This window comes from Myodes glareolus, chromosome 8 (genome assembly GCF_982192425.1).
Source record: "Myodes glareolus chromosome 8, mMyoGla1.1, whole genome shotgun sequence".
NCBI classification, from domain to species: domain Eukaryota; kingdom Metazoa; phylum Chordata; class Mammalia; order Rodentia; family Cricetidae; genus Myodes; species Myodes glareolus.
The window spans coordinates 34,799,285-34,824,425 of NC_142033.1; the positions used below are offsets into that span (position 1 = coordinate 34,799,285).

Genomic DNA, 25,141 nt, shown 5'->3' on the forward strand with positions numbered 1-25,141 from the left:
CTTATTGTGTTGCAGATTTTAACGACATCAGCATATTCTTGCTGTTTTTTTTCTTTCCTTATTAAGTTGAGGCCTTTCAGCTTTTCAGATCAAGGGTCCACTTTTCGGCTTTTCTTTGGTGCATCCGAGTGCTGGCATTGCTATCCTTGCAATGGGGTCACCACTCAGTTAAAAATGGTTGATATGCTGTGATACCACCACAGTTGATGTAAGAGCTGAGACCGTCAGGCAACTGGCTGGGATGGTGGACGCAGAGTGGGCATGCTGCAGGAAGGGATGATTCGCCTCCTGGGAGGGTGGGAGCCAGACAACGAGAGATCTTTATCAGTTCTCAGAAGCATATACAAATGAAAGCTGGTGAATTGCTCCATCTGATGTTTTCACACTGTGGGTCAGTGTGAGTGCAGCTCAGATTGTGGGAAGTGAAGCCATAGAGAAGGGAGCGCTACCTTAACATGTTTATTCTTCTGGGTTTCTGTGATGCTAAAGATCGAACCCAGGGCCCCACACTGCTAAGCACTCGCTCTGCCAGACCCCAGCTCCAGTTTAGATTTTGATCCTAAGAACAGGGAAGAGCCAGGATGATGCAGTGTGGGGAGCACTGAGATTATGATGTTAGTGTATGTTGGGAGTGGGGCACAGTGGTCCCCGGCCCTGTGCTTTTTCTCCACCACCAGTATCTTCTCCATCAGTTATTGTGGGATAGCATTGTGATGGACATTTATTGGCGTTTTCAGGTATAAGAAAAGCACTGCCCCCAGCACCAGAAACAAAGAAGGTGAGTGGTCTCTGCCTTCTTAGGTTAAGTCTCTAAGTCCCCTGCTCTTTCAAGCCTGTGGGTTTTGGGCGGGGGGGGGGGTTGTGGTTGATTGACTGTGCAGCCATGAGATTCTGCTTCCTCCTAGTACCGCCTTAGAAGCAGATACGTTAGAGCTCATTTGAGTAGTTCTTGATGTTAAGACTATCGGTTTAGTTCTTTAGCTTTTCTTTTTGGGGCCCTGTTACCGTCTGGTATTTGGCTTCAGGAGTCATTTGAGAGGTGTGACATTTTAAAGGACTGCTTCTGTCTTAAGAACGTGGCACAATGATGTAGTGGATTTAGGGACTTAGTGGTATGCCCGTGGAGTGGAATACTGTGGAATAACATGTAATTCAGACCCAGTCAGCATTTTAGCCAGTAAGAACTGTGGGTAGATTACAAAGCTTTGGGTGGGTTAGTTCAGCGGTTGCTTAGGACTTACTATATAGCAAATACTTGACTTCGTGGTAGCATTGTTAAGAATAAATGAGGAAACATGTTAGGTCCTAAGCGTGTGCTTTCTACATTGAAGGCATAAAGGAGTGGGCATGGCTCTGAGTGGGAGACCGTTGAAGGTTCCATGATGCACTGTTCTCTCAAGTTCTACCGAGTACCACTGTTCTACCGAGTACCTACTCATGGGCTGTTATTGCCGTTTTCTCTGGAAAACTATCCCTGACCTGACAACAACAAGCAATTCTCAAACAAAACCCTTGTAATACTCAAGGCAGGCTTTGCCCCTCCTTTGACTCCCGAACTCTTAAAAAAAAGTCCAACACCACTAACACTGTCATGAGAGGGCTCCCAGGTTTCACTAGGCGGTTAGACTAGACGTGAGACTTTACTCTACAGTGATGTGGGAGTACCTTAGGATTTTACTGCTGCGCCTCATGGTCAATGTCAAACAGAAGCTGAATTTGCCAATGTTATCTTCTCTGCACAGAGAAGGCCTCCTCCACCAATTCCCCCAGAAGAAGAAAATACCGAAGAAATTGTTGTAGCGATGTATGATTTCCAAGCAACCGAAGCACATGACCTCAGGCTAGAGAGAGGCCAAGAGTATATCATACTGGAAAAGAATGACCCCCATTGGTGGAGAGCAAGAGATAAGTATGGGTGAGTGTTTCCGTTGTGTGTGACTCTCGGTGGATGTGAATGACGGGCTGAGTGAAGTGTGTGTGCACTGTCATGGACTAAGGCGGACTAGCCCAGCTGGCCACAAATTCAACTAAACTGGGAATGCAGCACCGTGTGACATACTTTTAAATGTTTAAATTTATTTTTATTATTGGTGGCGTACATGTCCGTGAGCGCGTGCGCGTGTGCCCATGTGTGAGCGTTTCTGTCTGCCAAGGTGGGACCAGAAAATAACTTTGTGGAGTCAGTTCTCTCCGTCAACCTTTACATGGATTTTGGGGATCAAGCTCAGGTTGTTTTGTTTGTGTGGCTTTTGCCTTTCCCCACAGAACCGTTTCACCAACCCTGAAGTGTATCCTCACTGACCATTCAAGAAGTGCGAATTAATCCGTTACTTCCTTCCAGGGGTTAGAATACATTAGACTTAGTTCTCATATGCCAATCATTTAACCTTGGCAGAAACGACTTTTTATATTTTGTCTGCAGTAAAAAACTGTTCCATCTTCCAGTTTTCCCTCCTTCCCTCTCTTCTCTTCCCCTTTCCCTTCTTTTCTTCCTCCTTCCTCTCTTCTCCTTCCCCTCTCTTTCTCCTCTCCCCGTCTTTCTATGTGTATTCTGGGATTAAATCCAAGACTCACACATGCTAGGCAAGTGTTCTACACTTAGGTAAATTTTCCTAAGAAATAGTTTATTGCAATTTTCTTCTTCCAAGTTCTCTCTATCTCTCTTTCTCTCATTCTCTGTCTGTTTACTCACAGTATAACAGAACAACTTCTTATTTGAATTTTTCATTCTCTTTGTAAATGTGTACATAAGTGTATAAAACACATGTATGTGTATATACAGCAAGCATTATTTTTACAGATAATTTAGGGCTTAAGGGAAGTGACCCTTGGTGTGTGCCTCCACACCTGACTTGGATATGTCTCCTGTGTCTTCTTTGTTTTGTTTTACAATAGTCCTTTCCTCTTTTCGTTTTTGATCCGACGAGACCAGCTTATTTACCTTATAAAATGAGCCATCATCTATATTAAGTGTACTCTCCCCATCTTGGAATGTCTGGCATACCTCCGTGTCATCTTATTTGTTTGTAATCTGGTGGTTGGAGCTAGACACTTGATCACCGGGAAGATGACGTCCAGCTGCCATGCTGATAATGGTGCCGAGGATGCTCAGGGTTCAGGAGCTGTCCTTACTGACACATCATAAAGTTCCCACGCTGTATCCCCTCTTGACATTAGCATCCGCGAGTGGTTGCTACTTAGACCCATTCTTGCCTTAGGGATTGCAAAGCGGTGCCTTTTCTAACTCTGCCATCGCCCACGGCTGTTATTAATTCTCTAAGGAACCGCCTCCTCACTGAGTGCATTTAGTTCTTCCGGGAAAGGCTGCTACAACTAATCCTGAGCGCTCACCATCTTTCAGAATGAGCTGGTGACTGAAGTTACAGTGGTAACCGGCGGTTTTCCCTAGTTTTGTCAATGCTTCTGCGTTAGGTCTCAGTCCACAGGCGTCATCATTCTGTTTGCTTGAGTTGAGGACCTGATTGAGTTTTCTTTGCTTTCCAGTTCAGTAACATAATTCAAGGTTACCTTGTATTTTTCCTCATCAGACCTGTAGTCTGACATTTCCTCTAAGGAATTCTGCCTCTTTTTGGTCAGAAACAGTGTTTTACAGATAACAGGTGGAATTCTGGGATTCTATTTGTTGGTGTATTGTCATTGCTGAGGGAAGCACATGTGCATGGGCGTGCATGCGTGTGTGTGTGTGATGTGTGTATGTGAGTAGGTGGGCCAGAATGGTTGCACACATGTGTATGATGAGCTTTTACTAAAGGTTCAGTACCAAATAAAAGATTATAAAGTATCTAGTTTTTCAAAAAAAAATTCTACACGGGCATTGTGGCTCCTACCAACATAGACGTATTTCTTAAACCACAGTGGAGTGTACATAGGAGTCACTGGGGAGAAAGTAGACAGTTTCTTTGTACCAGATAGGCCTTCTCAACTCAGATCTCTGGAGAATTTTCCTTTTAACAAGTTCTTCATGGTGCCAATGCAGAGGGCATGGACCACCCCTTGTGATGCTGTCCTGCAGAGCTTGCTGAGGTAGCAGGGCAGTGGGTGACTCCATCCAACTCGGGCTTTTGTGATGTAGTAGTTTCTTTAAGACATCCCTAGAAATGATAAAGTCTTGACCAGCATCACTGAATATTGGAAAGACCTAGAGTTCAAGTTCACACCTGATGCTGACTGATTTTGCAGAACACGATAGAGCATCTTAATCTAGGATTTGGTTTCCCCACAATAAAATGGGTATAATAATGTCTGTACAGCTATAATCTTTGTGATAATCAAATATGGATGTGCATTATAAGGAATCGTATAATATAGATATATTGAATTGTTGGGATAGCTGGGTTTTTATATAAACTTTAGGTAATGTGCTTTAGAAAATCAGTTACCTTTCCTTATACAAAAACTAAAGTCATTTCTGTTTGTTTTCTCATCTTAATTCTAGGAGTGAAGGATATATCCCAAGTAATTATGTCACAGGAAAGAAATCAAACAACTTAGATCAATATGAGTGAGTAGTCATTTGCTTTATAAGTGTGCATGGCCAGAAACTGTTGGTTTTCTAATTATGTAAGACGTTTTGATGATTATGGAATGACATTAATGTCTTTAGAAGGTGCCAACATAGCCTTAATTCTGTTGTCTGACTTAGTAAAAACTCGAGACTTGGCCTTTCATCTCTACATGGCCTTTTCCTTGAGTATGTTGTGTGTGAATGCCATTATATAAACAAGCACAGTTGAACTGGATTTGAACAATCACAGCTCAGCTGAATTTGAAATAAATATCATTGTCCATTCATTCAAGGTAAGGGAACAACAGTTCCCAGAGGAGCCTTTAAAAAGGTTTCATTGTTTCTTTTTTCAGATGAAAACAGCAGTCTATTATGATTATAGTTTTTAAAAACTTTGAAAATAGGAAATAATATTATTAAGAAAATATTGTGAACAAGAGTTGACCTCTGTCAACATTAATGATATTTTTCTTTTCTTTTTCCACTAAGCAATGAGTGCATTATGTGTTCATTTTTCTTCCTGCCATTAAATGGTCTTTGAAAATATTTTCATAGCTGCACTACAGCTCATTCAATCATAAACTTATAAAACATTTGCTGAGTTCTTGGCATTGTTCTAGTGTCGGGCGAGGCCCAAGGGCTACAACCAGTATATGGACTCATAAGAATTAACATAATTGTTTTATTATTTGGGAATTATTGGGTTATTTCAGGTATCCATGCAATGGTAAAATAATTTTGGTAGCCTCTCCTTGCTCTCTTGAATCATCTCTCAAAAGCTGACATCCTGGAAAGTGTGCACGTGTGAACTTGGCTGAGTCTCCTGACGCATGCTGTCTGACTCCTTTACAGACAAGCTGTACTCTCTGTGCCCACGGGCAGTGCGTGGCCAGATTTTAATGCGTGACCCATGAGTGTCAGTCCCTTTGTGGTCCTCCTGAGGTAGGATGTGAGTAGACATTCACTTCCTTAAAGCAACAAGCTGTTGCTCTGCCGTCTCACTGTGACCGCTTGAGCATACCTCAAAATCTGGAAGAAGACCAACAGGGTCTAAAGGTCCCAGCATCGGTGGCATCATCCCTTAAAGTGACAGTAGAAGTGGAAATATAGACTGTGTACAGTTAGGTACCATAGAGCACATTTTACCCAAACATCCTGTGTGCTTGACAATCTCCCCCTAGGACCGTGATGGAGCTGGAGCACGCCTATTGACTAATATTTGTCTGTGCATGTGGATACATGAATGCTTACCATTGTGCTGTGGTATCCATACCGTTTGTGCAGTGACATGCGGCACAGGTGTATAGCATAGTGCTCTAGAGCTGTTGCCTGCTTCGTGTGGCTTAGGGTTGGGCTGGGAGGTAGATTATATGGGCAACCAGGGTCAGAGTGGGTTAGATCTTTTAAGTGCGCTCTGTGAGGGTTCTCAGTGACAGCTGCCTGACTGTGTATTCCTCTGAGTGCTCCTTATTGTGATAGATGATTGTGTAAAGTATGGTGGTTTGGTTCTTAAATATATCTTAGGAAAATATAATAAAATCCTTAGAACCAGGGAAGATGGCCAAAGGCTCAAACTTGCACTGATTTGAAATGATGGGACCAAGAACAAACTGATAATTCCATTCATGGAAACCAGATAATCCTGGTGTAGCCACGAAGCTTCCTCATGACTCGCGGGATTTCACAGAAGGGTTTTCAGCCCTGTGGTTTGTAACTAGGATGTGAGTGTTTTGGTTGTACTGTCACTTGGAAATTTAATCTCTCTGAAGAATTTTTCTCCTCTCCTTGACTCTGGTGTGGGAGTCCCCTCAGCATTCTGTGCAGGAACAAGGATTCCAGCTTGGCATTATGCCAGGTGGGGATGCTAAAGACTGTCCTCAAAGTAGGCAGGCAGAGTCCCCTTCTGCTTTTCTCCTCCCTATGTTCTGTTTGTTTTTTGGGGGGGAAGGGTAAAGTTGGGGGACGTTAGCACAGCCCATTACTAATGTATCTTCCATGACCTCATAGACGTTGAATCAACTGTTTTTCTGTTTGTTTGGACTAACCAGGATTCCCAGGCTACTGCTGTCCCTGGTCAGACCCAGGACTACCAGCATTGTCAGTAATCTAGTTTGACCCTTACACTCTGCCAACAGTTTGGATTCTAAAGGTTCAGAACCGTCTAAAGGTTCCCATAAGGAAAAAAAGGGAGGATCTCATTAGGATGTTCAGAGGGTGGTGTTCCTGATGAAAGATGTTAAAGGAATAAGGTAGCCAAAATGAGATGGCAGGAACAGGATTTGTAGGAACAGCTCTGAATGGGCAGAGGAGACAGGAACAGAATAGAGAGAAGACAAAGATGTACACATGGTTAGTTGCTTGTGTTTTTCCTTCGTGTCTTTTTTGCTTGCATTACTCTTACTCATCTTCCCCAAGAAACTTGGTCGTAGTTTGACATTTACAGAAGACGGGGTGTTCTCAAGCCCCTCCTTTTCCCTCTCCTTCAGACACCACTGTAAGGTCGCATTCCTCTGGAAGGTTGTGTCGTAGCTAGCCACTGTGAAAAGCGCACTCATTCTGGAGTATTTGATGCCTGAGAAAAGGATGGCAAATTGCCCATAAATCTTGGGCATTGTTTCCAAATGTAGCTTTCCTTCAGCAACAGGTATTAAACTCTAACGGGGCATCGCCACACCTTCTGGGGAGGTATGGCCCTGGCATCCCTGCCTCCTTATGCCCTGAAGGCTCCTTCACCTTCTTCCCATGTGTGCTCCTCTTCTTGACAGAATGAATTCATCAGTGCTTCTTGTCCTCCTGCCTGGGGACAGGGAAATGAGACAGATCCAGTAAAACTCAGAAGAGCTGCTACAAAATAGCTATCAACAGTTAATTCATCTATTTGTTTGCTACTCACTAAACCCTGCAGGGTCTGGGTTTGTATCTTATTAGCTGCACATCACTGTAAGAAAATACCTCCGAACGAGAACATTTTTATTTGGCTCATGGTTTATTTTGGAGTTTCCGCTCCATGATACATTGATGCTACTGGCTTAGCACTGTTGTGAGAAAGAAATCAAGAGAGGAGCATGCCCTAGAACAAACCTGCTTGCATCATAACCGGAAAGCAGAGAGGAAGGCTCAGAGGTGCTCTTGTCCCCTCAGAGGTGTGTCCTGATGGCACACCTTCCTGTAAGGCCCTAAGGACAAAAGGTTCCACAGCCGCCCAGTAGTGCCACTCCGATCTCCAAGCTGCTAACTCACAGGCCTTGGCCCACACCGTGGGAAGAAACGATGGCATGTCCCCAGGATGGAAAGATCTCTGTTGGAAACTGCAGACGCTGGGAAAACAACTCATTAGAACAGGTTTCAAGGAGCTGCTTCTTGTAGTAGAGTCCTGAACTCTCTGGTTTCCTGCGTCCTTTCCCAGGGTCTGGAATTCAGACTGTGAGGAAGGGGCCTCTGGTTTTCAGGGTATCTTATTATCATTTTTAAAGCCACAGGGAAGCTCTCCCTGTTTTCTGCAACTGAACCCTCCTTCTCTTGCCCTCACTTGGAAGATGTGAAATTGGATCTTCTGTTTTGTTGACAAATCAAAATCTTAAACCTCAAGCAGTGTGCTAGTTCTCTGTGCTACCTTTTCTTGAGTAACTTTTATGACAGTTTTGGGTGACTGATAAATATTTCTTATACCAATGGAAAAGTTTTAGAGACAGAAAGAATCTCTTCTAATTTCTCACTGTATTTCAGTTGCATTCAGAAATGGATGGATCACGATGGAATGGACTGATCACATTGGCAGTTCAGCTGAACATGGCCTCATTTCATGTGTGATGGACACACTGTTCATCCCCAGGCCTGGTTCAGCATTGCAGGCTCTGACATCAGTGCAGTGTGCCACAACCTCACTGGGCATACAGCTGCTTTCTAGAAACGTTCAGATGATGACAGACATCTTGTCTTGTTTCACTTGTGATTTTGCTTTTCTCAATTAGAGTGAGCCTTTGTATTTTCTCGTCCAGTGTGTCTGGGACCAGAGGCCTGTTGAGTGACAGGCTTTTCCTGGGGAGAAGCAACCCACATACGCACATACACACACACACACACACACACACACACACACACACACACACACAGACCTCCTCAGTTAACAACAGACCAAAGTCCAACTTGGTGAATCAGTGAGTTTTATCGCTGTTACTTGCAGGAGTATGGGTGAGGGGTTACTTACAGGAGCAGGGATGACGCAAAGACAGCTGCATCACCAAGTCCCACCCCAGCACGGGTGGCAGCTCACAAGAGCTGGGAACCTGGAGCACACTGTACAGTGTGCAGACATCTCAGCAGGTTGAAAAGTGTCCATTCCAGGTGACTCTATTGATCTCTCCCACTCAGCCTGGCTGTTTTTGGCTTTTCCCAGGCAATTGGGCAACTTATCTGACTGTCTCCTTTGCAGCTTGTTTCGTCTGAGGAGGACTCGCAGCAATCTTTACTGTTTATTCTTGGGGAGGCCAGGGCTAGTGAAACTGATCCATTTCAGGAACTTCCTGAAGCTCTTTAGACTTGTTTACCTTCTGTGTAAAGGAGCTTCCTGCAGGATGGAACGTTTTAACCTCAGAGAAAAGTGCTACACACCAGGGCCTTATATGAATAGGCTGAGACTACAGTGGGAAATTCAGATACCCAAAGAGACCCTGGGGACTTTTAAGTTGTAGGTATTTGATAGTCCAACAAAACAAATTTAAAATTGAAGACCAGAGAAGACTCTTATTCAAACTCTTTGGGGCCCGTTTGCTTATAGTCACATGGAGGGATGATCCTGGGGGAGCTCAAAGGCTAGACTGTCTCTGAGGTGAGGAAGGAACCGGCAATACACAGAAGGAGTCTTCCAAAGGGCCCAGAAAGGGCAGATTTGCAGGGCCTCAGGGTATGGACCAGGTGGAGAGGTAAGGTGGGTGCTCAGACAAAGCACAGAACCGGAGTGACTAGGTGAGCATGGGGTCTAGGTGTGCTGGACAGCAGGAAGTCTGGAGCCCCCTGGTGGCTGTTCTTCAGTGTTGCTCCTTATTTCTTGACACTTGAGATCTCCATGGACTGCAGTGAACGGGTTCCACAGTGACCTGATGATCTGCCAAGCTGATGAGATGGGGGCTGGAGTATGATTTAGTTTGAATTTCCACAGTAATGGAAAGTGGCCTTTTCTGCAGGTATTAATCATTGGAGTAAAATTCCTTCCTGCTATGCTTGTAGTCATTGGAAATGATTTGTTATGTTGAATGACAAGAACTGATAGAATCTGTCTGGTACCTCCATGCCTCAATGCATAGTGTTGATTTGCAAAGATGTCCTGTGACAAATCCGGGTTACGCCAAACAAGTAGCCTTTGATTCCATTTAACAGATGTGGGATGTCTTCCTGAGAATGTGGGTAGGAAAAGTCTGGAGACATATGCATGAAAGCATGTTATTGCTGTTGAGAATGTGAATGCTGTCTTACCATGGTTGTGTTTATTACATTTGTTATTGATAAGCTGTATTAGCTTGTTAATAAGACCAAGAATAAAAAATAATTTTTGAAATCTGATAAAGATCTCTTTCTGATCAGATGGTATTGCAGAAATACCAACAGAAGCAAAGCCGAGCAGCTCCTCAGGACGGAAGTAAGTGCTTGCCTTCATTTTGCAAGTTGCATTTCAGTACTGATTAATTTTACTGAATCCTTCATGAGTGGTTCCATATACTTATTCCTAAAGCCTGAAGGGGCTGTGATCTAAATGCAAGCTGTATTTCTCACATCCCTTAAAAGAAGGTATTGGAGCGTTAGTGTGCTGTAACGAAGAGCCACAAGTTGAGTGGCTCAAACGTCAGAACTTCATCACTTCATAGTTATGGAGACTTACAATTCAAAGTCATTGGATTGCTTGCTTCCGGGGGCTGTGGGGGGAGGGCCTAGGTCTCTCTCCTTGCCTTGGAGATGGCCCTTCTCCCCCGTGTCTTCATCTTCCTCCACACACGTACTTCTGTCTCTGTCTGCATCTTCTCTTTAGGTAATAGTACCAGTCATACTGACCTAGAGCTGCCTTGATGGCTCTTTAATCTAATGTCCTGTGTGAACCCTGATGCCAAAGTATGCTCACATTCTGATGCTTAGGACTCGGCTCTCTGGAGTACAGCAGAGTGCAGCTGGGCACCTTGAGATCCACATTGGGAAAGAGCGTCTTTCCTTACTGATTTATCATTTGCTGCTTTGATTTTAATGCTTCAATGTATTTTCTTTTTTGGCTTGAAATCATTTGTTTTAGTTTACATTAATATTATGTGACATATTTTGTAAATTAATAACCTGTAACCACCTATTGTAATAGTCGCAATGAATTTCTCCCACCTTAAAGTAAAATTAGAGGAGAAGACAGTGCATGCAAAGAGGAAGTTACACTGAGCCGAGAGAGAGCTGACTCTCTGGGATGGTTTTAGTCATTGTTTTTAGTCTGTAAGTGTTGTAAGGGGCTGCAGGCAGGCCTGCTTTTCATCCTGCCCAGCTCCCGCACGGCTAGCTTAGTCCCAGAAATAACAACACACAAATTGTATTCATTTAAGCACTGCCTGGCCCATTATCTCTAGAGAGTTAGCTACTGACTAACTCTCATATCTTGATATTAACCCATTTCTAATAATCTGTAGCACCACGAGGTGGTGGCTTACCGGAAAAGATTCAGCACGTCTAACCTGGTGGCTGGCTCCATGGCGTCTGGCTCATAGCCCTCTTCCCAGTATTTTGTTCTGTTTACTCCGCCTACCTAATTTTCTGTCCTATCAAGGGCCCAAGGCAGTCTCTTTATTGACCAATGAAAATAACACAATAGACAGATAACCCTCCTCCATCATGTAAGGTAGGAAAGAAGCCAAGGTTTGCAGCTCCCACATTTATGGCCTAATTGTTTTACTTTGTGATAGTTCTAGGCGTTGCCTCTTTTGGGTGTCAACGCCAAGGCTTTGCTGAGTACTGAGTATAGTTTATATGACAGGGCTCATCCCCACTCCCCAGGATCCTTACTGGCTTCCCAGAGACTACACACCCCAAGATAGCTAGAGGGGGTGCCAAGTACCTTGGCAGCCTGGCCTTCAAATTCTGGTTTGCTACTGCCAAGTGACCGAGGGAAAGTTGTCTCATCTTTTTGTGTCCCCTTTCCTTACCTGTAAGATAAAAGAAGAAAAACAAGACTGTTATTCAGATGACTGCCTGAGTATTAAATACATTTGTATATGAGGACACATTTAAAAAGAATCGGGTTTCAAAATGGTGGCTCTTGTTAATTTTTTTTAACCAATGAAAAGATCATGATTGCTGTCTTTAATTGTTATCAGATAGGCTTTGGGACCTTACTTAATTCCATTGTCTTTCTTATGAATAAGAACAAAAGTTACTTTTCAACTATGAAGCTCATTGTTTATCTTAAAACAATGTAAAAACTGAAGATAAGATATGGTGCCATTGGTAGAGAAGTCTTTAAAATGTGTAGCTTCCATTTCTTGCCCTTCAGCTGGCAATCGGATGAGAATTTAACCATTACTCACTCAATGTTGCTTGCATGTTTTGAATCTCTGTTGAAGTTACTGTCTTTCCTACATTGTGATACTTGACACTGAGCTGCCGTGGAATCCAGGGTTAACACATTATGGTAAAGCATGAGGTATTTGCAGGAGAAAGGCTATGTGGATAGGAACTGATACTGAGAGGAGCTGAAAACTCCTACCTAGCAGCAGAATGCTATGAACTGGGAACCTAGAAAGAGAGACTCAATGATTGTTTTCACAAGCCCAGGGCTTACAGCATAGTGCCACCAGCCTGGTGACTCTGCAAAGGCCCTAAGGCACACTAGCTTCAGGCCCCACTTCAGTCTGCATGAGAAGCTGTAGCTGGGACAGAGTGAGTGTGCCTCTGTCATCTCCTAACCCCGAGTGTGAGGCAGAAAGTCATGTGGGCGGGCAGACTCAAGAGGCTCTATTGTTAGGTTGCTCTTGTTGACAGCAGACTTGCTACACAGAGGATGGTAATAAAATGATAAAATTAAGCTCTTGAATCTTTGCCACATCCTTACTAACTGGAGTTTTAAAAAGGACTGTCTTCATTTGGATTTTAGGATAAAGAGGGTGGCTTTATGGTGAGAGACTCCAGTCAACCAGGCTTGTACACGGTCTCCCTGTACACAAAGTTTGGGGGGTAAGTAGGTGTGCCCTAGTTTTAAGTAGCTGCTGTCTTATTCGTTTTATGTGTGGGGTATGTGGGTGTATGACATATGTGTGTTATGAATGTGCGCGTGCAGGGGTGTCTATTGTACACGTGGAAATTGTCCACTCGAAATGGACTTGCAGGCCTTTCCCTCACTGGTGTCTCCAAGTCTCTTGTTTATTCTATTGTATTTTCTGACTAGCTCACCATCTGGCTAGACGAGCTGACTAGCGAGCTCTTGGGATCAGTCAGTCTCTCCCCACCCCTCAATTCTGTGCCAACACTGCAGTTACCGGCATATACCAGCACATCTAGATTTTATAGGTATGCTGGGGATCCGAACTCATGTCCTTATACTTTCACAGCAGGCATTTTATCTGCTGAGCTCTCTTCTTAAGCCCCATATTTTTCTTTTAATTCAGAGTTTTTATATGAACTCCCTATGTTGCTTGTATGTGTTCCTAAGTTTCAAAGTAAGATGTTTCATTTCAGCATTAGGAAGAAAAAGATCTAATCTTCATTTCTAAAACCTGGATATATTTTGTACTTATTTTTTTTTCAGAAAATTTCCCTGCAGTTTTTCATGCCTATGTATGTGTGTGCATGCATACATGTTTGTTGAGAATAGCTTTGGGAGATTTAGTAACATTCACTGGATAACTACTATGCTCTGAGCTACGCACAAAAGAATCTACATTGAGTAGAGTAGGCTTTAGTAGTTTAATGAGGGCTGCAGACAGGCCTACAGGCAGCCATGGTACCATGAAAATAAGGAAGGGAACTGTTAGAATGTTATATTGCCAAGACACATTTCAGTTATTCTTAAGTGACATCGAAGCTGAGACCTTACAGCAAGACAGGAAAACCTGGGAGAAGGGACAGAGAGCTGCTGACTGAGCAGCGAGAGAAGCCATGGTGACATCAGGGAAGCATAGGGAATGTCTGAAGTGGATGTGGAATGACAGAGACTGCCGGGACAAGGGAGGGAGAGGCACCCGAGATGTGGAAGCAGACTCCGGGTCACATAAGGGCCAAGGAACCCAAGCTTTTACCCCAAGAACAATTATGAATCATCCCGAATTTAAAGCATGAGACGACTAGAGATCTGTATTCTAGAGCGATATCTACAGTAGAATGTAGATATTCTTAAATCTAGTTCATTCCCTTTGAGAAGGGAGGCATTGAAGGTCTATGTCTCTGTGGGACAGAAGCTAACAGTAAATTAAAAGTCTACTGCTGTTGGCTGGAGATGGTAAATGTTCTTGTTTCATTCCCATGCAAGCAGCTGAATTATTATTATCATCACTTGCAAAAATTCGACAACCTAAGAGCAGGGGAAAACTCCTATTTGTGCAGGAAGAAAAGGAGCAAGTAGGAAGAGATCCTAGTGAGGTTGCTCTCTAGGGAGCTTCAGTGTATGATGTTCGTTATCACAACCTGGTACAATATAGTGTTTTGTTTTGTCTTTTTAATAGGGAAGGTTCATCAGGTTTCAGGCATTATCACATAAAGGAAACAGCAACATCTCCAAAGAAGTATTACTTAGCGGAAAAGCATGCTTTTGGGTCAATCCCTGAGATCATTGAGTATCATAAGCACAACGCAGCAGGTGAGTGAGCTCTGAGCACTGGTGATCACGTGATCAGACACTGTGCTGGATTCTTAGGGGGGTGAGTGATGAAGACCCACGAGCGTTAGTGACCACACTGTCAGCTAATAGTGATGAATTCTTCAGAAGGTCGGTGTCAAGTGTGATTGATGTAAAAATATTGCATATTAAGATTATTCTAGATCCAAAGAGAAATCAGAAATTGTATCAGTTTTCATAGAAATCCTTTTTTTCCATCACAGGTGTGAGTGTCTGTAATGTATGTGGATATTCATACCCCACAAAATTCCTAGATGTGCCTACTTTAAAAGCAGCCTAGGAGCCAGGTGGTGGTGCACGCCTTTAATCCCAGCACTGGGGAGGCAGAGGCAGACGGATTTCTGTGAGTTCAAGGCCAGCCTGGTCTACCAGAGCTAGTTTCCAGGACAGACTCCAAAGCTACCAAGCAACCCTGTCTCTAAAAACAAAAAATACAAAAACAAACAAACAAACAAACAAAAAAGAAGAACCTGGGAGGCTGAGGTTGGAGGATCACTTGAGTCAGAGAGCTCAAGGCTAGTCTGGGCAGTGTAAGGAAGTCCCCCATCTCAACAAATAAATGTCGAAGATGTGTGTAGCGAGGTCGTAGAAGCTTTCAGGTGAGCCAGGGTTTCTGTTCACATGGAACCTTTCCAAGGGTCAGAGTGTAGTTCCCCTCAACATATAGTGGGATTATGTTGTGATGAAACCATCAGAAGTTGAAGATACCCTAAGTAGAAAGTATATTTAGTACAGCTAATCTACTGAACATCTTAAGTGGTGTTCCATAGATTACACCATGGTCACATGATTGGCTGGGAGTGAAGTTCATTACAGCTACATAACTGCAAGGTATGCTCTCTTCCAACACTAGTCCAGGAGCAGACAAAATTCCCTGTCCTCAGAAAAGGTCTAGATTCCAAAAGGACGCTTTTCTCGGAATGCATGTTGCTTTGGCACCTTACTAACACTGAGCAACTGTAAACTGAACGCTGAAGGCTGCAGACGATTGGGCATCATGGCACACAGGTTTGTTTCAGCAGCTTGAGTCTGTGTTACACCCAACATCACACAGCGGGAAAGAAGGTACCCACAGCGGTTTCCAGCAGTTTTTACTTTAAAGGGACAAACAAGTAGGGGTGTCCAGTGGCCAGCTGCTGAATTCCACCTGTGCAATTTGACTTGCGAGTTAATCAGAGGCCCTCTTTACAAAGTGTGTTGCTGTTTTGTGAGGTCATTTACTATTTATCAGATGAAAGGAAGAATTACTGAGAAGTAAGTAATTTACACACCATGGCATTCATACATTTAAAATACAGGGCTCAGTGGCTTTTAGAATATTTGCAATGTGCCAACAATCACATCACCGTGATCTAATGTCTTGACTGTCATCATCCCCCAGAGAGATCTTGTACCCATCAGCAGACACCCATGCCCCGCCTTCTCCAGCCCAGCCCCAGGCAACCACTAACCCACTTTCTGTCTTAGTAGATTCGCCTGTTTTGAACAGTTCATAGGAATAGACTCATATATTTATACTGTGACAGGTGTTTTTGGTTTTGTTTTGGTGAGTTGTAACATTTTCACATTTGTCCATGTTGTTTTGCGTATTCCTTTTTGAAATAATCAAAAAAGGCAAAATAATGATCAAGGCCTGATATGTGGGAATTGTACAGTATGCTGTATGAATTATTATGCAGAACCTTGCCTAATATTTGCACAACTGTTAGGTTCCCAGCCCAGTTATACGTCTGTGTTTAATTCTTAAATTACTTCCAATGTGAGTGTAATATTGCTAAATGGCAGGGTAGACAGTTGGCCCTCTACTCCCAGTCTTGAAAGCTATCTTAACACATCTACCTTGATAAAATTTCTGCTTGTCTGCTTGTGAAAACCTGCAACCTGGGTGTGCACATGCTGCAGGCCTGATGACTGGGAAAGGGGGGCTGCGGGGGATTCTGGACACTGGGAATCCCCAGAGTTCTTTGTTTTGCTTTATGTGTTTTGTTTTTTTCTATGATGGATTGATTGAACATATTCTCAGAGATTGCTTTGTGGGTTCTGCTCAAGTCCGACCTGTCCCCGGAAGGAAATCCCGAGGAAGTTGAAATCCCAAAACTCAGTCAGGCTGCCAGAGAACGTGTCTGCTCCCTTTTATTGACCGATTGCAGTCCATTGTGTGGACATTTGGGTTGTTTCCACATCTTGAATTTCATGACTAACCATGACTTGAATAGCTGGATTTATGTGTTTGCATGGAAGCAGAGTTCTGTTTCGTTGGGGTGATTGTCCACAAGTGGGTGTTAGGTTGTTCTGTAATTCCGTGTCCAGTACTTGAGCAATTAAGACAGGCGTGGTGGCATATGCCTTTAATCCCAGCACTTGGCAGGCAGAGGCTTAAAGAATCTCTAAGTTGGAGGCAACTGGTCTATAGATTGAGTTCCAGGACAGCCAGGGCTACACAGAGAACCCTGTCTTGAAAAACCAACAACAACAACAACAACAAAAACCAACCAAACTGAAAAACAAAAAAACCAACTTGAGCAACTAATTCTTGTTTTTGTTTGTTTGTTGTTTTTTGTTTTTTTTTTTTCGAGACAGGGTTTCTCTGTAGCTTTGGAGCCTGTCCTGGAACTAGGTTTTATAGACCAGGCTGGCCTCGAACTCACAGAGTTCGCCTGCCTCTGCCTCCCGAATGCTGGGATTAAAGGCGTGCACCACCACCGCCCAACATTTCTTATCAGTTTCCTTCCCCCCCATTTTTAAATAACTTTGTTCTGTTATTCTCTTGTGTTTATTCTAGTTATTTTTCTACTTTTGTTCTCTTATATGTTTTGTTTTGTTTTTACCGCTACCGTCATTTACTTAACTGACGTGGATTTAGTGCCTACTTGATGAAAGAAAGCAACCCAGCCTTTGAGGAGAGTATGCAGACATGAGATGGTCATCAGTGCAGATGCACATAGGATTTTAAATTATGATGAGGTGTGCTATGTACCGGAAGTGCAGGCCTATGTGGGCGTTCCTAGAAGAGGGCCTCGGTTTCTCCTCTGGGGCTCTAAATGGCAGAAAGGGTTGCCTTTCCCCTCTGGTTCCCAGTGTTTGACAGTCCTCATTGCTAACAGTCCTCATTGCTAACAGTCCTCATTGCTAACACCCCAGCGCCTGATTTCCATGCCGCTTTCACAAACACTGAGGTACAGCAGGTGACTCACTTTAATTTTTAGCAGACTAATAAAATTCTCTCTTCCATAGTTCAGCTCTCATATTGGAAAAGATCATGAAGTCCCTGGTAATAAGCGCTGGCAATCTTTTAATATCCTTGGCAGTGTTAGAGGAGAGAGGGAGCTAGCCTTGCACCAGATAAACACTGCATTTGAAAGGAAATGTGTGGCATGGCTGAACGCATGCTCTGTGGTGCCGTGTGTACGTCAAGAGGAAGTTTCAATAATAAGTGAATGAGTTTTTCCTACACACTTCTTGTTTAGCGTTGGACTAAGTCGCTTGGGTGAGATAAAATTCAACTGCAATAGTTTCTTCACGTTTCAGGGCTTGTCACCAGGCTGCGGTACCCAGTTAGTACGAAGGGGAAGAATGCACCAACCACAGCAGGCTTCAGCTATGGTAACTATCATTTTGTAGTTGCATTGGCAAGTTTCCCTGGGAAAGAATCCATCTTTACAGTTCTAATTCTGTAGATGTGCAGAATTAAAACCCCACCGCTACCACCCGGAGCGGTGGTCGCTGTAACCACAATTTTAGAGCGAATGCCCAGGCCCTGTCCCCAACAGCCTAGGCTTGACAACCTGTCTCACAGTGTCAGCCAAGGATTAGGAGGGGTGAAAAACAGAGAGAGGAGGTTTGACGCCATGGATTGGGAAGAAGAACTGAAGGTGTCTTCTGGGTACTCACATTCAAGGCCGTAACAGAGAAAGAACTGGGTCAGGGCAGAGAGCAGTCAAGTGTGGTCTGGCTGATAATTATCTCAAATCTGGTCCCACAGCATAGTCTTTATTGCTTGAGTGGGACAAGCTGGTTCTCAGGAGCTGGTCTGTTGCTCCTGCTCCAGGGTGCAGCCTTGCCATCATGAATTATTGACTGTACCTGGACTTGATGGGCAGTCTGCCCTGAGAGGCCCTGCTATTCCTGGAGTCAGAGGTAGACTGGAGGTTTCAGACAACTCCTGGAGACCTTGAGTGTCTTTTGGGCATCCAGATAGGATGTTGTAAAATCTGTAAGATGCCTCAGTTCCTCTTGCCTTTGCACCCCTATCCATGAAGAAGGTACATTTGCTGTCTCCAGGCTTTAGACAGGTGCTCCTTGCACATGTGTGTGTAAATGAGACAGACACAGGCAAAGGCAGAGATGCCAGGCTTTAACCCTGCTCGAGTCACCCTGTGGGCCCACGCGAGGAACCTGTGGTTTTAGCCAAAATATATAGCAAGTTATATAACTGTTTGTATTGCCTTGATAGAATGGGCTTTTAGATGATTATACTTTATAGTAAAACTAGATTCTCTCTCTCTCTCTCTCTCTCTCTCTCTCTCTCTCTCTTTCTCTCACTGTGTGTGTGTGTGTGTGTGTGTGTGTATAAACTTTCCATGGGTAAAAGCTAAATATGTCACTGCTAAGACCGTTGCTGTCATGGTTCTCTCTGGCTGCTCTGTCTTCTGGTCATTGCTACTGTGTTATCCAGGACTGTGGCGTTGGTCTTGTTTAGAACATCTCTTTTACCCACAGACTTACACTGCTCTTCTTAAAGGTCTCCTTCTCTCGTCTGTCTTCCAGAGAAGTGGGAGATCAACCCATCAGAGCTGACCTTCATGAGGGAGTTGGGGAGTGGACTGTTTGGAGTGGTGAGGCTTGGCAAGTGGCGAGCCCAGTACAAAGTAGCCATCAAAGCCATCCGGGAAGGTGCCATGTGCGAGGAGGACTTTATAGAAGAAGCTAAAGTCATGATGTAAGTTTCTTTCTACTATTATCCCCACTCCTATTATTATTAATATTATATTACTATTATTACTTTTATGTGTATGAGTGTTTTGCCTGCATGTATGTCTGTGTATTGTATGTATGCAGTGTCTGCAGAGGCCAGAAGTGGACATCAGATGCCCCTAGTGTTAAAGATGATTGTGAGCCATCATGTGGGTGCTGGGACTCGAACTCAGGTCCTCTGGAAGAGTAACCAGTGCTCTTAACCACCAAGCCGTCTCTCTAGTCCCCATGGTGTTAAGTTTCTAGCTTCTACCAGGTCCCCCCTTTTGTATGAAAAATTGACCCCAGCCAGCACATCCACCTGCTGGTTTCTTTTCCTGTGGTAGCTCTGTATGTCTGTCCTCGTTCCCAGGAAACTCACGCACCCCAAGCTGGTACAGCTCTACGGCGTATGCACCCAGCAGAGACCCATCTACATCGTCACCGAGTTCATGGAACGGGGCTGCCTTCTGAACTTCCTCCGACAGAGACAAGGGCATTTCAGCAGAGATTTGCTGCTGAGCATGTGCCAGGACGTGTGCGAAGGGATGGAGTACCTGGAGAAAAACAGCTTCATCCACAGAGACCTGGTAACCACGGTCCCCTGCCCTCCCACTCACTGGCTGAATTCTTTGTCACGCTGCCTTCGCCAGTGAGCTGTGTTGCGTTACTTCCCCGTTTTAGTCCTTAGCAAAATTTCATTCCTTTAAAACTTGGTAAATTTCAATCACTTAATAGTTTTCAAGGAAAAGACCTTTATTAAATCTAATAACTTACAGACTAATGTCTTTAGGCAAGTTTCTGTGAATTAATTATTTGAGCTCTGGGAAAGATTCCCAGGAGATAGCTAGTCATAGCAGATTTATTCCGTGTCATTGTGTTATAGATAAGGATGTTAGCCTTGGAGAAGTGAACAGGGCTTGCCCATTGTGAGAAATGGGGAAGTTAGGCTTAGCGCTGACCTTCTGACCATCTCTCAGGCTCTGTCCCACCTCACACATTGTGAACAGAAACTACCGGAGAAATCCCGACCTCACGTCCCTTATCTGTGAACGAGGGACAAGGGAATTCCGGGACTTTTCATTGTTTCTGAAAATACTAGGAAAACAAAACCCCTGTTCTCCGTGACTGTGGTGGACACACTTCTCGGTTCCCTCCTTTCCCCTCCTTTCTTCTCTCCCTTCTGTTTTCAGTATGAAGTAGCACAGCCCATCTTCCTTGAGTTCTTCCATCATAACCGAGAGGATCTGCATTGCCCCCTCCCTGCTTTAGTTTTAGCTTTCTTGTGATGGAGTCTGGGTCCATTTTTTCAGAGCAGGAGCAAGGCGTTGTGTTTTAACATCACCTCACACAGGATTGCTTTCGTACCATACAAATACAAACTCGTTCGATCATTATAATGACCATAGGAATGTTGTTCCCATTTCCATCTTACAAACAAAGGAAATGGGTGGAATCGGTTAAACTGTTTTCAGCAGTCAGGGAAATGGTGGAGGCAGGATTTGAACCCAGACAGTTTGTCTCCAGGATCAGTGCTCTAACTGCTATGTTATCCTCTAGACTTAAAGCAGAATAAAGAATTAAGGATTTGGCAATGGAAGACTTGGTCTCCTAGGCGTGTTAGGGGATAGTACCGTATCCATTCGGTGAATTGGATTTGCAATTTGCACATTGTTGGTTTGCTCATTACACTCTTATAACCTATAATTGAGGCAAAGGGTTTTGTAAAGCAGATGTGACATATGTCATTAGTTTTGGTGAGTGTGTGTAACCGTGACAAAGGCTAGTTGTCATATTGAAACTCACGAATGAAGCATCGTCCTTGTTTTTGTTCTTACAAAACATCCGGATACAGCCTGAACACCTTCATGACTCTTGCTCTTGTCTATGTAAAATTTATTTTTTTGAAAACGAATTTTGATGTCCTTCGGGCCTGTGATACTGATACTAAACTCCGGAATTTGTACCACACTTTAAAGGGAGAGTCTGCTGTCCCTGTCCCCTGGGGAAAGTAATCTCACGGGCTTGTGAGCGACAGCGCTGTGGCTGTCCTCATGGGAGGGTGCAGATAATTCAGGCAGAGGCTCATAAATGTGCTCAGAGGAGGAAGCTGGTGTAAGGGGAGCTGCCACACAAAAAAGAATAAGCGTCTCAAGAAGCAGGGAGAAAACTACACCTCATCCCTTGGGTTGTGACGTTAAAAATATCATCCTTGCTTCTTAGGAGTACTGTGCCGTTCCACCAAATTAGTTTATTGAACCACAGAACTTTGAAGAATAGAGAAAAAAATACTTGTTTGTGTTTTACCAGCTGAGTACATTACTTCTTTGTATATTAGAAACCTCATACACGATGAAGCAAACCCTGTGTACATAGTAGCCTCCCTGTTGGCTGTCGAGGTGATGGCTCTCAGATGGCCTGTCACTTTGATGATTGTGTGTTTCTGCTGTCACCTGGAGATAATTCACCTGTAATCTAGATTACAGACTTGAAAGCGTGCTGTCACTGTTGGTGAGAAAAATCACACAGTCTGGTAAGAATATGCGTGGTCAGGGAGGAAGGTTGGCAGGGCCATTGGTCCTCATTAAGTGTGATGTTCAGTATGCATTGTGATACCTTGTGGCTTTCTAATCTTTATTTCTCCAGGTTGTTTCAGATTCATGTTGGAGGTACCGTCATTGGGATGTAAACAATTTATATGGACACATTTATGGCGTTGGTTGTACTTGGTTCTTTCTTTCTTTTCTGCCACCCAGCTATGGAATGAATGCACGAAAACTTACTCATGTCTGGCCTTAGTTGGCTTCTTTCTTGTCAGCTTTTCTGACTTAGCTTATCCCATTTCTCTTTAACTATGTTTTGCCCCTGGGCTTTTTACCTCTCTTTATTCTATATATCTTTATTTCCTTCTTACTTCGTAGTTGGCCATGCAGCTGGGTGGCTGGCCCCTGGCATCCTCCTTTTCTTGCTCTTTTCTCTGTTCCCTAGATTTCCCCTCCTATTTATTCTCTCTTCCAGCCAGCCCTGCCTATTTCTCTCTCCTGCCTAGCTATTGGCCGTTCACCTGTTAGATCAATCAGGTGTTTTAGACAGGCAAAGTAACACAGCTTCACAGAGTTAAGCAAATGCAACAGAAAAGAATGCAATACATCTTTCCATCATTAAACAAATATCCCACAGCATAAACAGATGTATCACGCCTTAAACTAATATCCCACAACACATTTAGATCTTTTCTGATGTTGACTTTGTTATATTTCCTAGAAATTGAACTTCCGTTTCCCCTTTATTGCAGGGCTTTCTAATAAATGTAACATCATAATGTTGTTTTCCAGGCTGCCAGAAATTGTCTGGTGAATGAAGCTGGAGTTGTGAAAGTATCTGACTTTGGAATGGCCAGGTATGACTGAGTACTGTGCACTTCAGTGCTGGTCACATTATTTTGAATAATTGGTAAACATGGGAAGGTCTTGGGAGAGAGCACGGTGGGTAAACTGCTTGCACCCTAAACATGAGAACCTGAGTCTAACCAGAACCCAAGAAAAAAATCCTGGGAGTGGTAGCTCATGCTTGTAATCCCAGAACTGGGAGGATCCCGGGGATCTCTGGCTAGCCACGCTAGATTGATTGCTGAACTCTAAGCCATTGAGAGAACCTGTCTAAAAGTAGGCTGACCGTGTTTTGGCCATGCCAGCCAAAGTTGTCGTCTGTTCTATGTAAGCACCCACACCCCCACAAGCTTCCCTGCTCCAGGACTGAAGCAAAAACAGGGGCCCTTGCTGTAGTGGTCCTTGCTTATAATCCAGTACGTGAAGGCAGAGGCCGGAGAATCAGGATTGCAAAGTCATTCTGGGCTATATACCAGATTTGAGGCTAGCCTGGGCTACATGAGTCCGTGCCTTTAAAAATTAACACAGGAATAAAACAAAAGGGAAGTAAATCTCTTCAACTGTTCTGAGGTTAATGAGACTAACTCTGTATTGTGGTGCTAGTCATTCTTGCCACTAGATGGTACTAGAGCCTATTCAATCTCTCTCTCTCTCTCTCTCTCTCTCTCTCTCTCGCTCGCTCGCTAATTAGATTTTTAGAATCTTCTGGAATGTGTTTGGTGATCCGGTACTCAGTATAGCCACGTTTGCATTTTTTAATCTCTTAATTTTTGTGACTTTAATAGTGCTACGTCAGAAGCGTTTTGTGTGTCCTGTGTCCACTGAGTCCTGAACCTATAAGGCAGGTGCATGCCATGTGAAGTCTAACCCTGTGGACTGCAGGGAAGACTAGGCTGAAGGGCCTGCCCACATGCAGCGTAAAGGCCAGAGGAAGGAGATACACAGTCCTGGAGTGCATAACTGTGACAGAGCCAGGAGTTGGCCAGCAAATGGTGGCCTGTCCGTCCAGTCTGTGTCTGTCTGTCTATCCTGTGAGTCAATGGTGGGCTTTTCTTAAAAAAAAAAAAAAAAAAGAATAGTGAAAAGGAAGCTGAAAGCATATCAGGACACCTGAAAATTACCTGATGTTCGAGTCATTGTCCAAAAAGTAGCGTTGTCAAGACACACTAGCATGACCAATTGTTGGTGGCTGTCTGAGGCCACTTTTATATTGCAGAAGCAAAACCTTAAGCTGTCACAGTGACTGTGTGTCCTGCAGAATCTGAAATCCTCTGTGTATCATCTGATCTTTCTCAGAAAAAGTCTGCTACCTTCTCTGAAATTGATAACTTGGGTTTGGGGAGTGGACGTAGCCACTGGCGATCTGGTGACTGACCAGAAAGACTTTTCTCACATGGGAGCATTGAGCGGACACCACAGGGAATAAACACAAACTAGAAGAAGCGAGACCGGTAGCGCCTGAAGTCTGGGATTACTCTCACCTGCCTAGGGAGCCAGAAGAGGCCCAGGCAGTGGTCCAGAGGCAGATCTGAGAACACTTACGAAGGCAGCGAACTCTTGGGTCCCCTGGTGCCAAGACCTGCTCCCAAGAAAATGTGGCCTAGGGAGGCCAGAACGCTGGCACTGGCAGCTTCCGAGTCTCGAAGGCCTATTACCCAGTCCTCTCCACATGCTGTATGTAAAGAGGGTTAGCTCCTGACAGACGGCCCTCCGCTTTCTTTAGTCACTCTTCCTATAGCTGACGTTCAGAAAGTTGGTACTTTTATACCAGTCCTTGTAAAACTACTCTTTATGCACCAAATTCAGACTCACCTGACTGACACGTATTTGATCCAGCCCAAGGTGGTGTCGTCTGCCTGATACCATCTTTATCTGTACCATCTAAAAGAGGAAGTCTGTGCACTCGGTTGAACCTTCTCACACGGCAGCTTTAGAACTGACTTTATATAAATATATAATGCGCTCCTAATCCCTCTGATAAATCTGTGCTGAGGTCCTCACAGTCGTCCACTATCAAGGATTGTCCCAGGGAGTAGTCAGTGTTACAGTTTCCATGTTTCCTTCCAAATGGACCTATGTATGTTCCCACAGAAAAGGAATAAGACATTGAGTATGTGTGTGGATGGGTGGTGCTATGGTTTATAAATAGATTTACCATCTTTTTTATCCTTTTCGCCTCTGCTATTTTTTGCTCGCTTGTTTTCATGTGCTGTAGCTGTAGTTCGCACCCTGTGGCTGCGGGGCTCAGGGCAGGGGGGTCTCTGGTCTCTCGTTACCACTTCCTTTCGGCAGCTCTGCTCTAGGTCTTTCGCGCACAGGGCCTCTGGGTGAAAGTTTGTTCAGAGAACAAGATCACAGACCCAAAAGTTTGCAGCAGTTATCTGATGGTCTGCCTCTGCTGCCTCATAAAAAGAAAGGAAG

General features: G+C 44.0%; 1 protein-coding gene across 5 annotated transcripts in view; it reads left to right on the forward strand.

Annotated features, from left to right (window-relative positions):
- Tec (tec protein tyrosine kinase) overlaps positions 1–25,141 on the forward strand; it is a 102,413-nt gene that overhangs the window by 74,992 nt on the left and 2,280 nt on the right. For all 5 annotated transcript variants that reach the window (XM_048414884.3, XM_048414883.3, XM_048414886.3 and 2 more), the window contains 10 exons: positions 738–778; positions 1,743–1,915; positions 4,457–4,522; positions 10,106–10,160; positions 12,642–12,721; positions 14,206–14,339; positions 17,907–17,981; positions 19,146–19,317; positions 19,705–19,921; positions 22,667–22,731. In XM_048414884.3, the coding sequence (XP_048270841.2) occupies positions 738–778; positions 1,743–1,915; positions 4,457–4,522; positions 10,106–10,160; positions 12,642–12,721; positions 14,206–14,339; positions 17,907–17,981; positions 19,146–19,317; positions 19,705–19,921; positions 22,667–22,731 (1,078 nt within the window). The remainder of the gene's footprint in view (positions 1–737; positions 779–1,742; positions 1,916–4,456; positions 4,523–10,105; positions 10,161–12,641; positions 12,722–14,205; positions 14,340–17,906; positions 17,982–19,145; positions 19,318–19,704; positions 19,922–22,666; positions 22,732–25,141) is intronic.